At 34.4% G+C, this 13,310-nt stretch overlaps 2 protein-coding genes across 2 annotated transcripts; one reads left to right on the top strand and one right to left on the bottom strand.

Moving 5' to 3' along the window:
- Positions 1–844: 844 nt before the first annotated feature.
- Positions 845–4,019, bottom strand: LOC115699542 (receptor-like protein kinase FERONIA). The gene has a single exon (XM_030627009.2). The coding sequence runs from the start codon at positions 3,781–3,783 to the stop codon at positions 1,123–1,125; it is 2,661 nt and encodes an 886-aa protein (XP_030482869.2). The 5' UTR covers positions 3,784–4,019; the 3' UTR covers positions 845–1,122.
- Positions 4,020–5,095: 1,076 nt separating this feature from the next.
- Positions 5,096–7,263, top strand: LOC115701572 (receptor-like protein kinase ANXUR2). Its single transcript, XM_030629391.2, has one exon. It carries the CDS (start codon positions 5,612–5,614, stop codon positions 7,202–7,204), a length of 1,593 nt encoding a protein of 530 aa, XP_030485251.2. The 5' UTR covers positions 5,096–5,611; the 3' UTR covers positions 7,205–7,263.
- The last annotated feature ends 6,047 nt before the right edge of the window (positions 7,264–13,310 follow it).

The raw sequence follows: 13,310 nt of genomic DNA, 5'->3' as shown, positions 1-13,310 counted from the left end.
GAAACATTTTTTTTTTCAAAGTGAAATCTCCTAGTATATGAAAGAGTGAAAAAGTGCTTTTGTTGTTGTGGAATAAGAAGCCTTCGTATCTTAATAAATGTCTTTAATTTTTTCGGAGCTATTAGAGCGGGATCCACTTTGGGGGAATATGAGTCGAAGCAATAATAAAAATATTTCTAGTGGAACATCTTCCATAATCTCTGAAGAGGGAGTTTACTAAAACGAGAGATAAGTAATTCAACTCATACATCCAGATGATTAATGTTTGGAATCCATATATATTATGCAAGGTGATATTACTTTTGCTAATTCGAATTGAATGGTGACATATATCTTAACTGTATTTACCGATCAGCTTAACTTGCTTTGCTCTCGAACCTTTATTTTCATTTCAATTTCACAAAAAAATTCGACATAATTTTCTTTTTATAAACCTCTTAGTATTACCCAGCTTCATCTTGTATTTATTTTTTTTTTCAAAGGATATGCATATCTAATTTATCTTTGATTATATTACTTTTACATTTTCTTTTATTGCAACCTAAGATATTAGTTTTTTACTAATAGTATAGAGAGATCTTAGGTTCCAAGCTCCCTCACCACTAAACTAGCCTTGGTGGGAGTCTTTTTTACATCCAACAATAATGAAAGCTGCTAGCTTTTGAAAAAGCAATAAAGCTACTTTGGCTTGTTTCATCTTTCATTTTGCTTTTTACAATTGAATCTTTCCTTTTGATAATTGGAATCTTTTTATTGCTATTTTTATGTCTATATGTGATAAGATATGACTTGTTTACCCACCCAATTTATAAGTAGCTGTAAGAATACACACAATCGATCGAACTTTTAACCAGGGCAAGCTAATTATTAGTAGTTACATATATAACAAACCATGCAGATAACGTACAAATTCTCACGAATAATTAATAGTATATTAAAAAACCAGTAACTTCAAACTAGGTCTAGTGGCCATGCAAATTACTCTCAGGCATACATTATCACACAACGTTACAGACACTACGCAAGCTTATTACGATCACAACATGAAAGTAAAACAATAAGAAAAACGTCAAACTAATGAGCTTTATATTATTATTACAAACCATATCAACTATTTTAATTTCATTGAGTGGATCTCGAAGTAGCGGACTCCGAAAACATATTTGCTGCATTATTACTTTCTGTTTCCACCGTAGGAAAGCTCAATCCAGTTGTGTTTGAACCAAACGAGGTCAAATCGGTCGTACTTTGCAAACCAGACATATCATCGTACCTGGCAACATTTCTATCCGAGGCATGGAATGAGAGCTGTGGATATGAATACAAACCGCCGGGATTTCTCTCCTCATTAACATTGTCTGCTTGTTCTTGAAGTGTCAAGGCAAACTCCAAATTTTCCATCACATCGTGCATCTTGGGCCGTTGGATCCTCTGTTCACGCACACAACTTTGTGCTACCTCTACGAATTTCTTGAAGCATTCTGGGGCAATCTTACCCATCAAAAACGGGTCGATTATGTTTTGAAGTGTCCCTTCGCTGATACACTTTTGTGCCCAATACACTAAGTTGCGTTGGTCATCTTCCAACTTCACGTCCACCGCTTTTCGCGCGCACAAGACTTCAAACAATACAACTCCGAAAGAGTACACGTCAGACTTGTCTGTTAACTGGTTATTCCTGGCATATTCCGGATCCAAATACCCGAATGTTCCTTTGACTAAAGTATTAACCACAGTATCAGTTACACCAATTCGGGATAATCCGAAATCTGAAACCTTGGCTACCCAATTATCATCCAGTAGAATGTTTGTGGTTTTCACATCGCGATGGATGATTGTGTTTGTAACGCCTGCGTGAAGGTAGTGTAGCCCACGCGCCGCTCCCACACAAATCTCTAGTCTCTGCTTCCACGGAAGCGGGTCATTGTTTGACCCGTAAATATGGTCTCGGAGGGTCCCATTTGCCACGTATTCATAGACGAGGATCATCTCGCCGCCGTCGTCGCAGTAACCAATCAAGGAGACCAAATGGACGTGGCGAAGCTGAGAGAGCATCTCAATTTCCGTAACGAACTCGCGTGCGCCTTGTCTTGAATCAGGATTCAACCGCTTGACCGCAACTGTTGACTCGTCGTCTATAATCCCTCGGAACACATTGCCGAAGCCTCCCCTTCCGATCACCAACTCATCATCGAAGTCGTTGGTTGCTGTTTTGATCTCCGAGAGTGAGAAACGGCGGCAAATCTCTTCGGGCAGCGATGAAGCTTTTGAAAATTTGTTGGATTTTCCTTTGTGGAAATCTCTGTAGGGTCTTCTCTTCTTTACTCTCCACAACACTACCCAACAAACTATGCACAATATAATCGTGAGTAGGCCCATGCCACTCCCAATGGCAATGAATACCGCTGTTTTCTTCTGCCTCTTTTTCTCTGTGCCGGAAGATGGGTTTGCTATGCCGAGTACTTCTGGGTTTGGTCCAGCGAGATTGCCGTGATTGCTTATTTTCAACACTTCAACCCCGTTCAAGATGGTATTAGTATATCTACTTAGTCTTTCAAGCGGGACTAAATCAATGGAAATAGAATCCTGGTCTTGAATATTTACCACGTAGTCTCGGTAGAACGGAATTCCATTACCCCCGCTGGAGGAAATAACATCAAAGAATGACTCGGCCACATTATTGGCTACGTAGATGCTGAATGATCTGTCGTTGGGCCTAGTGATCTCTTCCTGAAACTCACAAAAATGAAGCCTAACCAGATACTTGAATCCTCTGTCCACAGGTAAGATGGAAGTCAAATTGTGGAGACTGTTGTAGGTCGAGTTATTTGTCATGAAAAGAGCAGACTGGTAGACCTCATCGGGTGCAGTATAGTTTCTTATTAATTCAGAGTATTTGAGAGGTTTAGTATAATTTGTAGTAACAAAAGGTTTATGATCAGTCACATGGGTTTTATTGCGAGTCAGAAAGGTTGTTCTACCTACATCGGACCATTGTCTATACATGCCAGTGTCATCTCTTCCTGGTATCGATCTCCCTCCCATATTTATTCTCCCAATAGTCTCGAGTGCCAAATTATCATTGATTCGAAATATTTGATTATTATTCATGAGGCCGACGTATTTCGGCTGATCTATAGAATCGTAGTAATAAAGATCTTTTGGCATAGAAACAATCTCGATTCCATTGACAAAAGCATATGAATAATTATTAGATGATGACGAAGGAATAAAAGTTAAGCTCAATGTTTTATTTGGCTCGACTACGTAAACGCAGAATTCTCTCATGAAAGAATCTTGGTTTAAGCTTTCAGCAACGAGACTAGCACTGAAATTTTTGAGTAAGGTAAAGGAGGAACCGGCTTTGACGTCAAAGTAAGCTTTAGAGGCATCGAAATCCGTGTACTGAGCCGAATAGAAATGCAAACGAACAAATTTTGGACCAGACTCCTTGAGTGGAAAGGTGTAAGTAAATTGAGAGCGGAAGATACGAGCGGTGAAGTAGGGGACCTTTTTGCCAGAGTTGGGTTGGGACTTGGCCACGGAAACATAGCTGCTATTAGTATTAGCTTGTGTTTGAGCGAACTTAGAGGGTTCCTCTGCTATCCATATTCGGCCATCTGGTGCAGCCGTGTCGTCTTCAGTCGAGGCCCCACAATCGAGGGCAATGTTATCGACGGGGATATAGGCAGGAGTGGTAGAGGAGTTAACGGTAGAGATGTGATAAAAGAAGAGAATAAACAAGTAGGAAGGGGTGATGATCACAACTGGGAGATTCTTCATGAGTAGAGAGAGAAAGAGAGTATTAAAAGAACAAGGTAACTAATTTGTTCTGGGTAGCTAGAGTACTCAGATATTATAAAAGAGCATGCTGTGTGGTTTTCACAACAATTAATAAATTAGAAAAATATCAGTTTTACATCTTTGGAGTCCTCTATGGGCTTTCTTTGTTATTTCGCAGCTTAAGTGTTACTTTATAATTGATTTGTTGTTTTCCTAATAAGAATATATATCACCTCTTTGCACTTCCAGTGAGTAGGGACTACAGGATAATAAAGATACTATAATTATAATGATCTGTATTATTCAGCAAAAGAAAAAATAATTAAAAAAAGCTATGTAGGTCTTGCATGATTAAAAATGTTGAGAAGACTCCTGTACCAAGAGTTGACTAATAATTTCAAAACAAAATGAAGATATATGTCGTCTTGATCATGAGTCTACTCACTAATTTATTAAACTACACTTACTTTTTTTCTATCGTGTTTTAAAAAAATACTAAATAATTTTGCAACAACCATACTATACATATGTACATATATATATACACGTGCGAGACACACAAATAGTTTTATATTAAGTTACAATAACTAAATAATATATATAATGAAAGGTTATAGCACAATGTATATATATTAAGGTTATTATATACGATAAAATACTAATGTTATATATTATTATTTAAGCACAAATCAACTTACCTTTTAATGGTAAAAACTTTCCAACTTTTAACTGAATTTGTTTTAACAATATGACTCAAGGAGATTCTTTTTAACTAAATTTAAAAATATATATTATTTAATTAATTAAATTAAATAATAAACTTATTAAAGAGTAAGGTAAGAATTTTAAACTATATCTATTTAATAGTACAATAATATCGAATTAAAATATTAATTTTATATAATTCATGTCGTAAAAATAAATCCAAAAAAACTTAAATAAAATAATTTTAAATATTTATAAAATAAACATTACTAAGAACATCAGTTAAATATATTCTTTTAAACTAAGTTATAGTCATTTTTTATGTATAAAGATATATAATTCTACTGTCATATTTTATTGAACTAATGCATCAATCATTTTAAATAGCTAGGCACCTTTTGCTATTTAGATATAGCTAAGATTCTAAATGTGTCGTGAGTACTGGACCCAGCATTATGCACACAACATATGCATAAATAAAAGTGAACCTTGCTTTAGGAAAATCAAAACCTACCATTTAAATTTTTGTTTATTACCCCAATAATTAAACATCATTACATTTAGAACTGTTAATACATTTGAAAATTAATACGTTATCCACATGAGATGTGGTGTTGAGAGTTGACTCGTGGGGTAATTAGGAGTAGATAGTCTTCATACTCTCCCGAAATTACAAAAGGCCTTACTTTATATGAGTGCATCTTTTTCATCAAATATGGTACCATTTTTCTTTGAAATTCCAGCTCGCCGTAATATGTTTACCGAGCTTTTTGACTCTCATATACTTCTTTCTTTTGCTAAAATTGACCAAACTTTGATAAGAAAGCAAAAAAGCAGGCCACGTAAGACGCCTAATATGGAATAACTTCTTCTAGTTCTAGTCAAAATGAGAGTGAAGCAATATTATTTGTTATGCCATTCACAGTTTCACTATATTCTACTCGGTAGTTGACTCATCACCACCAACCTAGCTCTTTCCAGTACTATCATGTCCACATAAATTCTTAGTACTAGATTTAGAACCTATAATTAATCAGATCTTTTTAATAAGTCCTTCACTACACTACCAACAGTACCAACGTCTTAAGAATCTAAATTTAGATAAATTCTCCTACTTTTGATCATGAAAACCTTACTCATTTTCATCATTCTCTTATTTCTAATCAGTATAGTCAAAGTTTCAAGCACCTCAAGAGTAGTACCCCATAATTCCAAACTGAATATTTCTAAAACCAATCCTCCTATTCCTTCCACCACCCAACAACCCAAAAACTGCAACAAGGTCAAAACAGTAAAATTATATAAACCCATCGCTCTTGCTTCCTCAGCAACTCTATTAGCAATATTCTTCTTTCTTCTGGGTTTTACTATGTTCTGGAGACTAAGAAGAAAAACTCATCATCAGCAGATAATAAAAAACGACGAAGAGAAAGCATCTCTGTCTCCTAGAGTTGTCGTAACTGTGAAGAATCAACAACACTGCCGTCGTTTTACCCTCGACGAGATTCGATCCGCAACCAACAACTTCGACCCCGATCTCAAAATCGGAGACGGTGGGTACGGAAGAGTTTACAAGGGTTACATAGACAACGACAAAGAAAATCCAGTGGCGATCAAAGTGTTGAAGTTGAAATCAACCTCAACTTCAACGTCGTTGATCCAGGAAATTCATGCGTTTTGGCTCGAAATCGAAACGATTTCGAAACTCCGTCACTCTCATTTGGTCTCTCTGATTGGTTACTGTGATGATGAACGGTTCATGATCATAGTTTATAAATACATGGCACACGGAACACTCCGCGATCATCTTTACGGAACCGGTGGTCACGAATCGATTTTGACATGGAAAGAGAGGTTAGAGATCTGTATAGGCGCGGCTCGTGGATTGGCTTACCTTCATTCAGCGACTGAGCGTGGGATCATCCACCGTGACGTAAAGACTAACAATATTCTTCTAGACGAGAATTGGGTTGCGAAGGTTTCGGACTTTGGGCTTTCGAGAATGGGCCCAATAAGCCCATCAAAAAGCCATGTTACTACAACAGATGCGAGTGGGACTTTTGGGTACTTGGACCCAGAATACTTTCGAACTAGACATCTCAATGCTAAATCTGATGTGTATGGATTTGGGGTTGTGCTTTTTGAAGTATTGTGTGGTAGAGCAGCTGTGGATATGAGCCTTGATGAAGAACAACAGAGCTTGGCCCAATGGGCTCAGTATAATGTGAAGAATGGGACGCTTGATCAAATGGTGGATGAGAATTTGAGGGGTGAGATTAGGCCAGAGTGTTTGAAGGTCTATGGTAAGATAGCTAATAGATGCTTGCGTAGTGAAAGGAAGCGACGGCCCACGATGGCTGATGTGTTGAAGGCTCTTGAGATTGCACAGAGGGTGCAGGAAGGTGATCCTGCAGCCGTGGAGGAGGGGATTAAAATTAGTGAGTCTAATAGCATTGAGGAAAAAATTTCATGTTGGGGTGGTGGAAATCAGGTGGATCTAAGCCCACCGTGTAAGGATATTATGGTGAATTCTTGTCCAACAGTACTTTGCGAGAAAACAAAGTCTCAGAAAATGTTAGTGAGATTTTTTAGTGAGAAGGCGGGGTTTAAATGGGCCATGCAACCAAGTTCTCGTGCTTTGATTAAGGCTTTGTGTTTCAAGTGTTCGCATACACTTAAGGATCGTAGTGAAAGGAAATATGACCCTGTCTTATAATTCCCATTGTAACTGAATAGTGAAAATTAAATTGTTGATACTTGATCGTATAAATTAAATACACGTGTGATTTTTTCTAAGAAAATATATAAGGGAAATATCATATTTGAATTTATACTAGAGTTCTGTAAGAGCAAAGCATAGATCAGTAACTAACTAACTCTAATTGAAAACTAATAACTAACTAGACCTTTTTACAACTAACAATATACACAGGCGGCCCTAGGCATACGCGGGCTAGGCCCGCACCTAGGGCCTACTCTTTTTGGGTGCTTAAAATAAAAAAAAATAAAAAAATTCATTAGATTTTTATTAAAGTAAAATTAAGTGTATTATAAACAACAAATAGTCATAGTTTAGTTGGTTGAGGTGTATGACATATTATACAATGTCATGGGTTCGAATCCATAACACTTGTTGTAGAGCAAAATTCGCAACACCAAAAATGAATAATAATACTAATAATAAGAAGCAATGCGGGTGGTACGATTTTTGACTATTTTTTCAAACCAACCCCCACATGCAGTTTTTTTAATTTTCCAAACTACACCCGCACTAAGAAACTAAAAAACCACAAAAACCGCACCGCAAAAAATGGTGCGGTGCGGTGGTTTTCGCAGTTTAGACTATCACAAATACAATAAAGATACTTGTCAAAAATACTATAAGACTTTAAAATAAATATTAAAAAAAAAATAAGTTTCAATAATATAAGAATTAGTGGGCTTTGGGTTGGACATTGACATATTAGACCTAAATAAATATAAAAATTTGTATTTTTATAATGTGCGGTGCGGTGTGGTTTGAACTGCATATTAATAATTTAAAACCGCAAACTATATCGCACTGTGCTGTTTAGGAAAAATTCAAACCACGACTGCACCTCAAAGAATTTCAAACTGTATTTTTTTGGCGGTATGGTACGGTGCAGTACAGGCGGTTTGAGCGGTTTGATGAACACCCCTAATTACCATACCATTTTTGCCCTTTACGACCAAATTTTGTAATACAATATATGTTGTATTATACATAACAAATGGTCCGTATTAACTTGTATTATAATATTTACAAAGGATTTAGGGTCAACACCAATCTCCGACCCGAACCCGAGACCCGAGACTCGGACCCGGACCCGGACCCGTAGTTGGTGTTGGGATCGAGTGTATTAAAAATATATTATAAATTTACACAATCAATTAATACAAGTCAATACCAAAACATTGTATTGTATTAAATAATACTAATACAATACAATACAACACAATACAATACAATACGGCGTACCAAACGAGCCCAAGGTCAATTTCTTACACTTGTACAATAATAAAATTTGTATTTTATAATTTTTTATTTTTAATTTGTACTGCAATTAAAATTTCATACTTTGATTTTTGTTACAAATATTTATAGTATTAAAATTAAACAAACAAAAATAAAAATAAATTGTAGCAAGAAGAGCTAGACACGTGCATCGCACGTGTGCTAGCCTTACCTAGTATATTATAAAATAGTATCAATCTTATAAAAGCTATTAAATTACAAAAAATAATTATACTCTTTTATTTGAAAGAAAGTCAAAAACAAACATAGAAAAAAGTTGTAAATAAAGAAATATATAAATACTATTTAAAAATAATAAATTAAAAAAATATGATATAACAAATTAATTTAAATAAGTTAACTTTTATCACAAAGACTAAATAAATGCAAAAATAAAACTAATAATCTGACAATTAAAAACTAAATGTAAATATACTTATAAATAGAAAATTTTAAATTCTACAATGTACCCTTATTTGTTTTAGTACCCAAAATAATTTTTTTAGTCAAATTTTTTCTCATGGTCATGTACGTTATAGTTATTTAAGACATCCTACAAAATTTTAAGAAATTCGGAAAAGTTTAACACGCCGAAAACTACGTTCAAATAGTGTATTGCACGCGTGACTATTTTGTTTTATACGCGTGTAAAATAGACTGCTTAAACATTATTTTCTATATTGTAAATTATTCGGAATTTTTCAAAATTTTGTAGGTTATCTTAAATAGTTATAACATACATGAATATGAAAAAAAATTAGACTAAAAAAATTTTCTCGAGGCCGAAACAAGTTAAGGGTGCCTCAGTACATCCCTTTTAAGGGGGTGCATTGTAGAATCTAGGAGTGTACGTCGGTCGGTTTGGTCGGGATATAGCATATTTTTATTAACCCAATATAAATATCGGGTTGCAAATATTTAATCGTAACCCGCCTAATGAAAATTTAAAAAAAGTTCAACCCGCCCAATAATTTTTTCGATTTGGTCAGGTTAACCCGTCCAAACGGTCCTTTTTATATTATTTTTTTTTATAATTGTTATTGTTAGTTTCTAAAATTTAAGTAATTAAATTTAAAAAAAATAAAAAAAAATATTATTTATATTTCAAGCTAAAAAATGTTATAGTTTAAATTAATTTCAAGAACTTTAATATAAGATAAATATAATTGAGTAAACATAAAATAATTGAATAAAATAATAAAAAAAAGTGATAATATGGTATAGATTTTAAACTTTAACTTCAATATCCAAATACACTAAAACATATTAACTATAAAATTTAATTTTTAAGTTAAAAATTAAAATGTCCAAACTTTAAATACAAAATAGTTTAACTAATAAATGTAATTTATATAATATAAGATATACACTTTTATTAAAAATATATAAATCGGTTTAATTCGGTTTATTCGGGTTAATTGGGCGCTTTAGAATAATTTATAAACCACCCAATATATTCATTGGACGGTTTAGATTTTCATTGTATTATTTTCGGGTTGTATTTTTTGTCGGTTTATTCAGTTTGGTTTGAGTGGTTTATTCGGGTTGGGCGGTTTGTAAATTTTATTGAACACCCTTAGTAGAATCACCCAACTTTAAAATAGACTGCTTCAACATTGTTTTCTATATTGTAAATTATTCGGAATTTTTCAAAATTTGGTAGGTTATCTTAAATAGTTATGGCGTACATAAATATGAAAAAAAATTAGACTAAATTTTTTTTCTCAAAGCCGAAACAAATTAAGGGTGCATCAGTACATCCCTTTTAAGGGGGTGCATTGTAGAATCACCAAATTTTATATATGCTATAATCACAATTACCATAAAAGAAATAAAAGTAATAAATATAATTAATAAAATTACCACAAAAATAATACAGCTTACACCGTAAAAATGGTCTCCGCTTAACCCGCTACCACCCTCTTCATCGAAAAACATCCACAACTTACCAGCCAAATTCGTTTCTCGTATACAATAACCACATGTCTTCGATCATCTTGCCGTCATTCCGGTAAATGGAAGCAACGTCCACCTCCGTCTTCACTTTATAACATAACATCCTGCTCTATTTTTTGCCTTGGCTAGCTAGTTGATGACAGTATGATGTTTGGGTCTAACTGGTATTTAAAAGAATTGTTAGGCTATTTTTAGCATACATTTTAGGTCACTTTTTATAGTTGTTTTCCTTATTTGTTATTCTTTTTGGAATAGAATTACGCTTATTTTCTTTGATTTCAGGTTTAACACTTGGAATATATCAATTGATCAAATTTCGGAAAATAACAAGCTATAGAATAGAGAAAATTCTGCAAGAAAATAAAGCTAAAACTTCAAGCTTAAATTCGACTATGTTCTTATCAGATTTTAGAAAAAGTCAAAACATAAAAGTTTTAGATTTCTTTTTTTTCTTTCCAACGCATCTTGAATCAACTCATTTGGAGTTTGTATGTGAAAGTTATGCACATTTTACTGAAAGATGCTGAAGCTGTCAAATTTTGCTTCAGTAGTCGCGACCACCACTCTCCATGGTCGCGACCCTTTTTCATGGTCGCGACCATGGTCGCGACTAGGAGCCAAACAACGAGTTTTTTTTTCGTATTTTGCCTATGGTCGCGACTAGACTTTATGTAGTCGCGACTAGGGGCGAAAAACGAGATTTTTGGGCAGTTTTTGACTTTTTCAAAGGTAGCAACCCTAATTTCTATTTAAGGGGCTCGTGTTTTAGAAGGAAAGGGGGCAAAAATTGTACCCAAAAGTGAAAGAAGGAGGCAGAGGAAGCAATGGTGGCGATCCGGAATGCAATCACCTACTAGTTTTTTCTTAAACTCTTAATTTCTATGTTAATTTCTGTTCTAGTTTTGATTATGGATGTTATTATGGATTTTATGAACTAAACTCCTATTTGGGGAGATGATGAATGTTGATTGAAATTATCTTTAGTTAATGATAATTGCTATTTCTCCTTTCTTGATTGTGAATTTATCCAAATTTGTGTTTAATTAGATGTTTAAGGTTGATCACCTTGTACATGCTTTATGATCTCAATTCAAAATATGAAAAGGGAGAATTAGGAATGCTAAAATTGGATAAACTAGGTTTTGATGTGAAACGAAAGTATTTGCATAGCCTTTGTGACATTTGGATTATTGCTTAATGTTGATTATATGTTAATTTATCTCAAAGATGATTAGATAACATGTGATTTAGGACCTAAAAGATCTGAAAAGAGTTAGGTTAATTTTTATAATCTGTCATTCACATTGAGAAAGAGAATAGTAATTAGCATTAACAATTGGGTAATTAAATCAACAGGATTCTTTTTCCTAAAGATTCATCCATAATTAATTACACTTATTATTATTATTATTATCATGCTTTTCAATTTTTAGTTATTTTATTATTCAACCTTATTATTGATTCTACTAAATAGAAACAAGAATTTAATTGATTGGTACTTAGCTACAGTCCTCATGGGAACGATCTCACTTACCTGAGTATTACTTATTAAAACGATACGTGTACTTGCGTGTTGGATTTATCACAACAAGTTTTTGGCGCCGTTGTCGGGGACTGTTAATCAATATAGTTGAATTCTATTCTAATTTGGTTTCTTTTTATTTAAGTTTATAAATGTTTTATTGATGAGTTTGACCTGCAAGGTAAATCCAGATGCTATATCTTGAGGATTTTGCCCAACAACACAATGAACCATTCTATTCTGCTTGGAGGAGATTTAAAGAGCTTGGAGAGAGATGTTATCCCACTTTCTCAAGTGGATGTTTTACGTGGCTCTTTTATAATGGACTTGATGATGAAACAAAAAGTTGGGTGGATTATGGAGCAGAGGTTACTGGAGAGCCTTTGTCAAGCAGAGGTCATGAAGCAATAAATCTGTTGAATGATATGGCAGATTTTGATTACAATTAGCATTGGAATCCATCACTTCAAGGTCGGAGTCACCAATACCCTCCTTATTGTCCAAACTCACCCCAACCAATTGAAGAAGAGGAGGATCTACTATCACTTCCAAAAGAGATTAATCGCTTGGCGGACATGGTAAAAGCTCTATGTGATAATTTAATGGCGCATGATTCAGAGAGTTTTAAGGATAATAACTCAAATAACGAAAGTTATGAGAGTTGTTTGAATATAGTAGAAGCATCATCAGATGAATACATAGAAGAGATTGAGCCTAGAATTGAAGAGAAAGAATCCTTTGAAGTGGTTGAAAATTTGGATACATTGGATGCTTGCTCAACAAATGATGATCTTAATTTGGTGAATGAAGAAACATCCATCCTCAATGATGAAATTATTGAAGATCAAATCACAGTCAAGGATGTGGATGGTCATGAGGAAACTGAACAACCAATTGAGAGGTTATTTGAGAAAAGCAAGAAAGAGGTGCCATTGGTGGCAGAAGAATCACTTGTAGTTGTTGATTTGAGGTTGTCAACACCACTATATTATGAACCACCAATGGACCCTTATTTTCCACTAATGTCGCATTCTCCATATTGTATTCTCTTCGAGTTACCAAAGGCTTCTCCCCAAGCTCATCATCCAAGGTCTTTTGTTGTTGGTGCGGATGTTGGTTCAAACTCCTTACATGCCAAGCTTGAGGGCATCTTCAAAAATAACTTTCAAGTTGTCTTGCATGACGCTTATTATGGGCGTCAAGTTGATGTGACATGGACCTAAGGTAAGCTTTCTTCTCTTTAAGTTTTATTTTCACATTGGGAACAATGTGAAAAATTAGTTTGGGGGAGGGGCTTAATTTTAATTT

This window comes from Cannabis sativa, chromosome 8 (genome assembly GCF_029168945.1).
Source record: "Cannabis sativa cultivar Pink pepper isolate KNU-18-1 chromosome 8, ASM2916894v1, whole genome shotgun sequence".
Classification (NCBI taxonomy): Eukaryota; Viridiplantae; Streptophyta; class Magnoliopsida; order Rosales; family Cannabaceae; genus Cannabis; species Cannabis sativa.
This window is presented reverse-complemented; position numbering and strand designations above follow the sequence as displayed.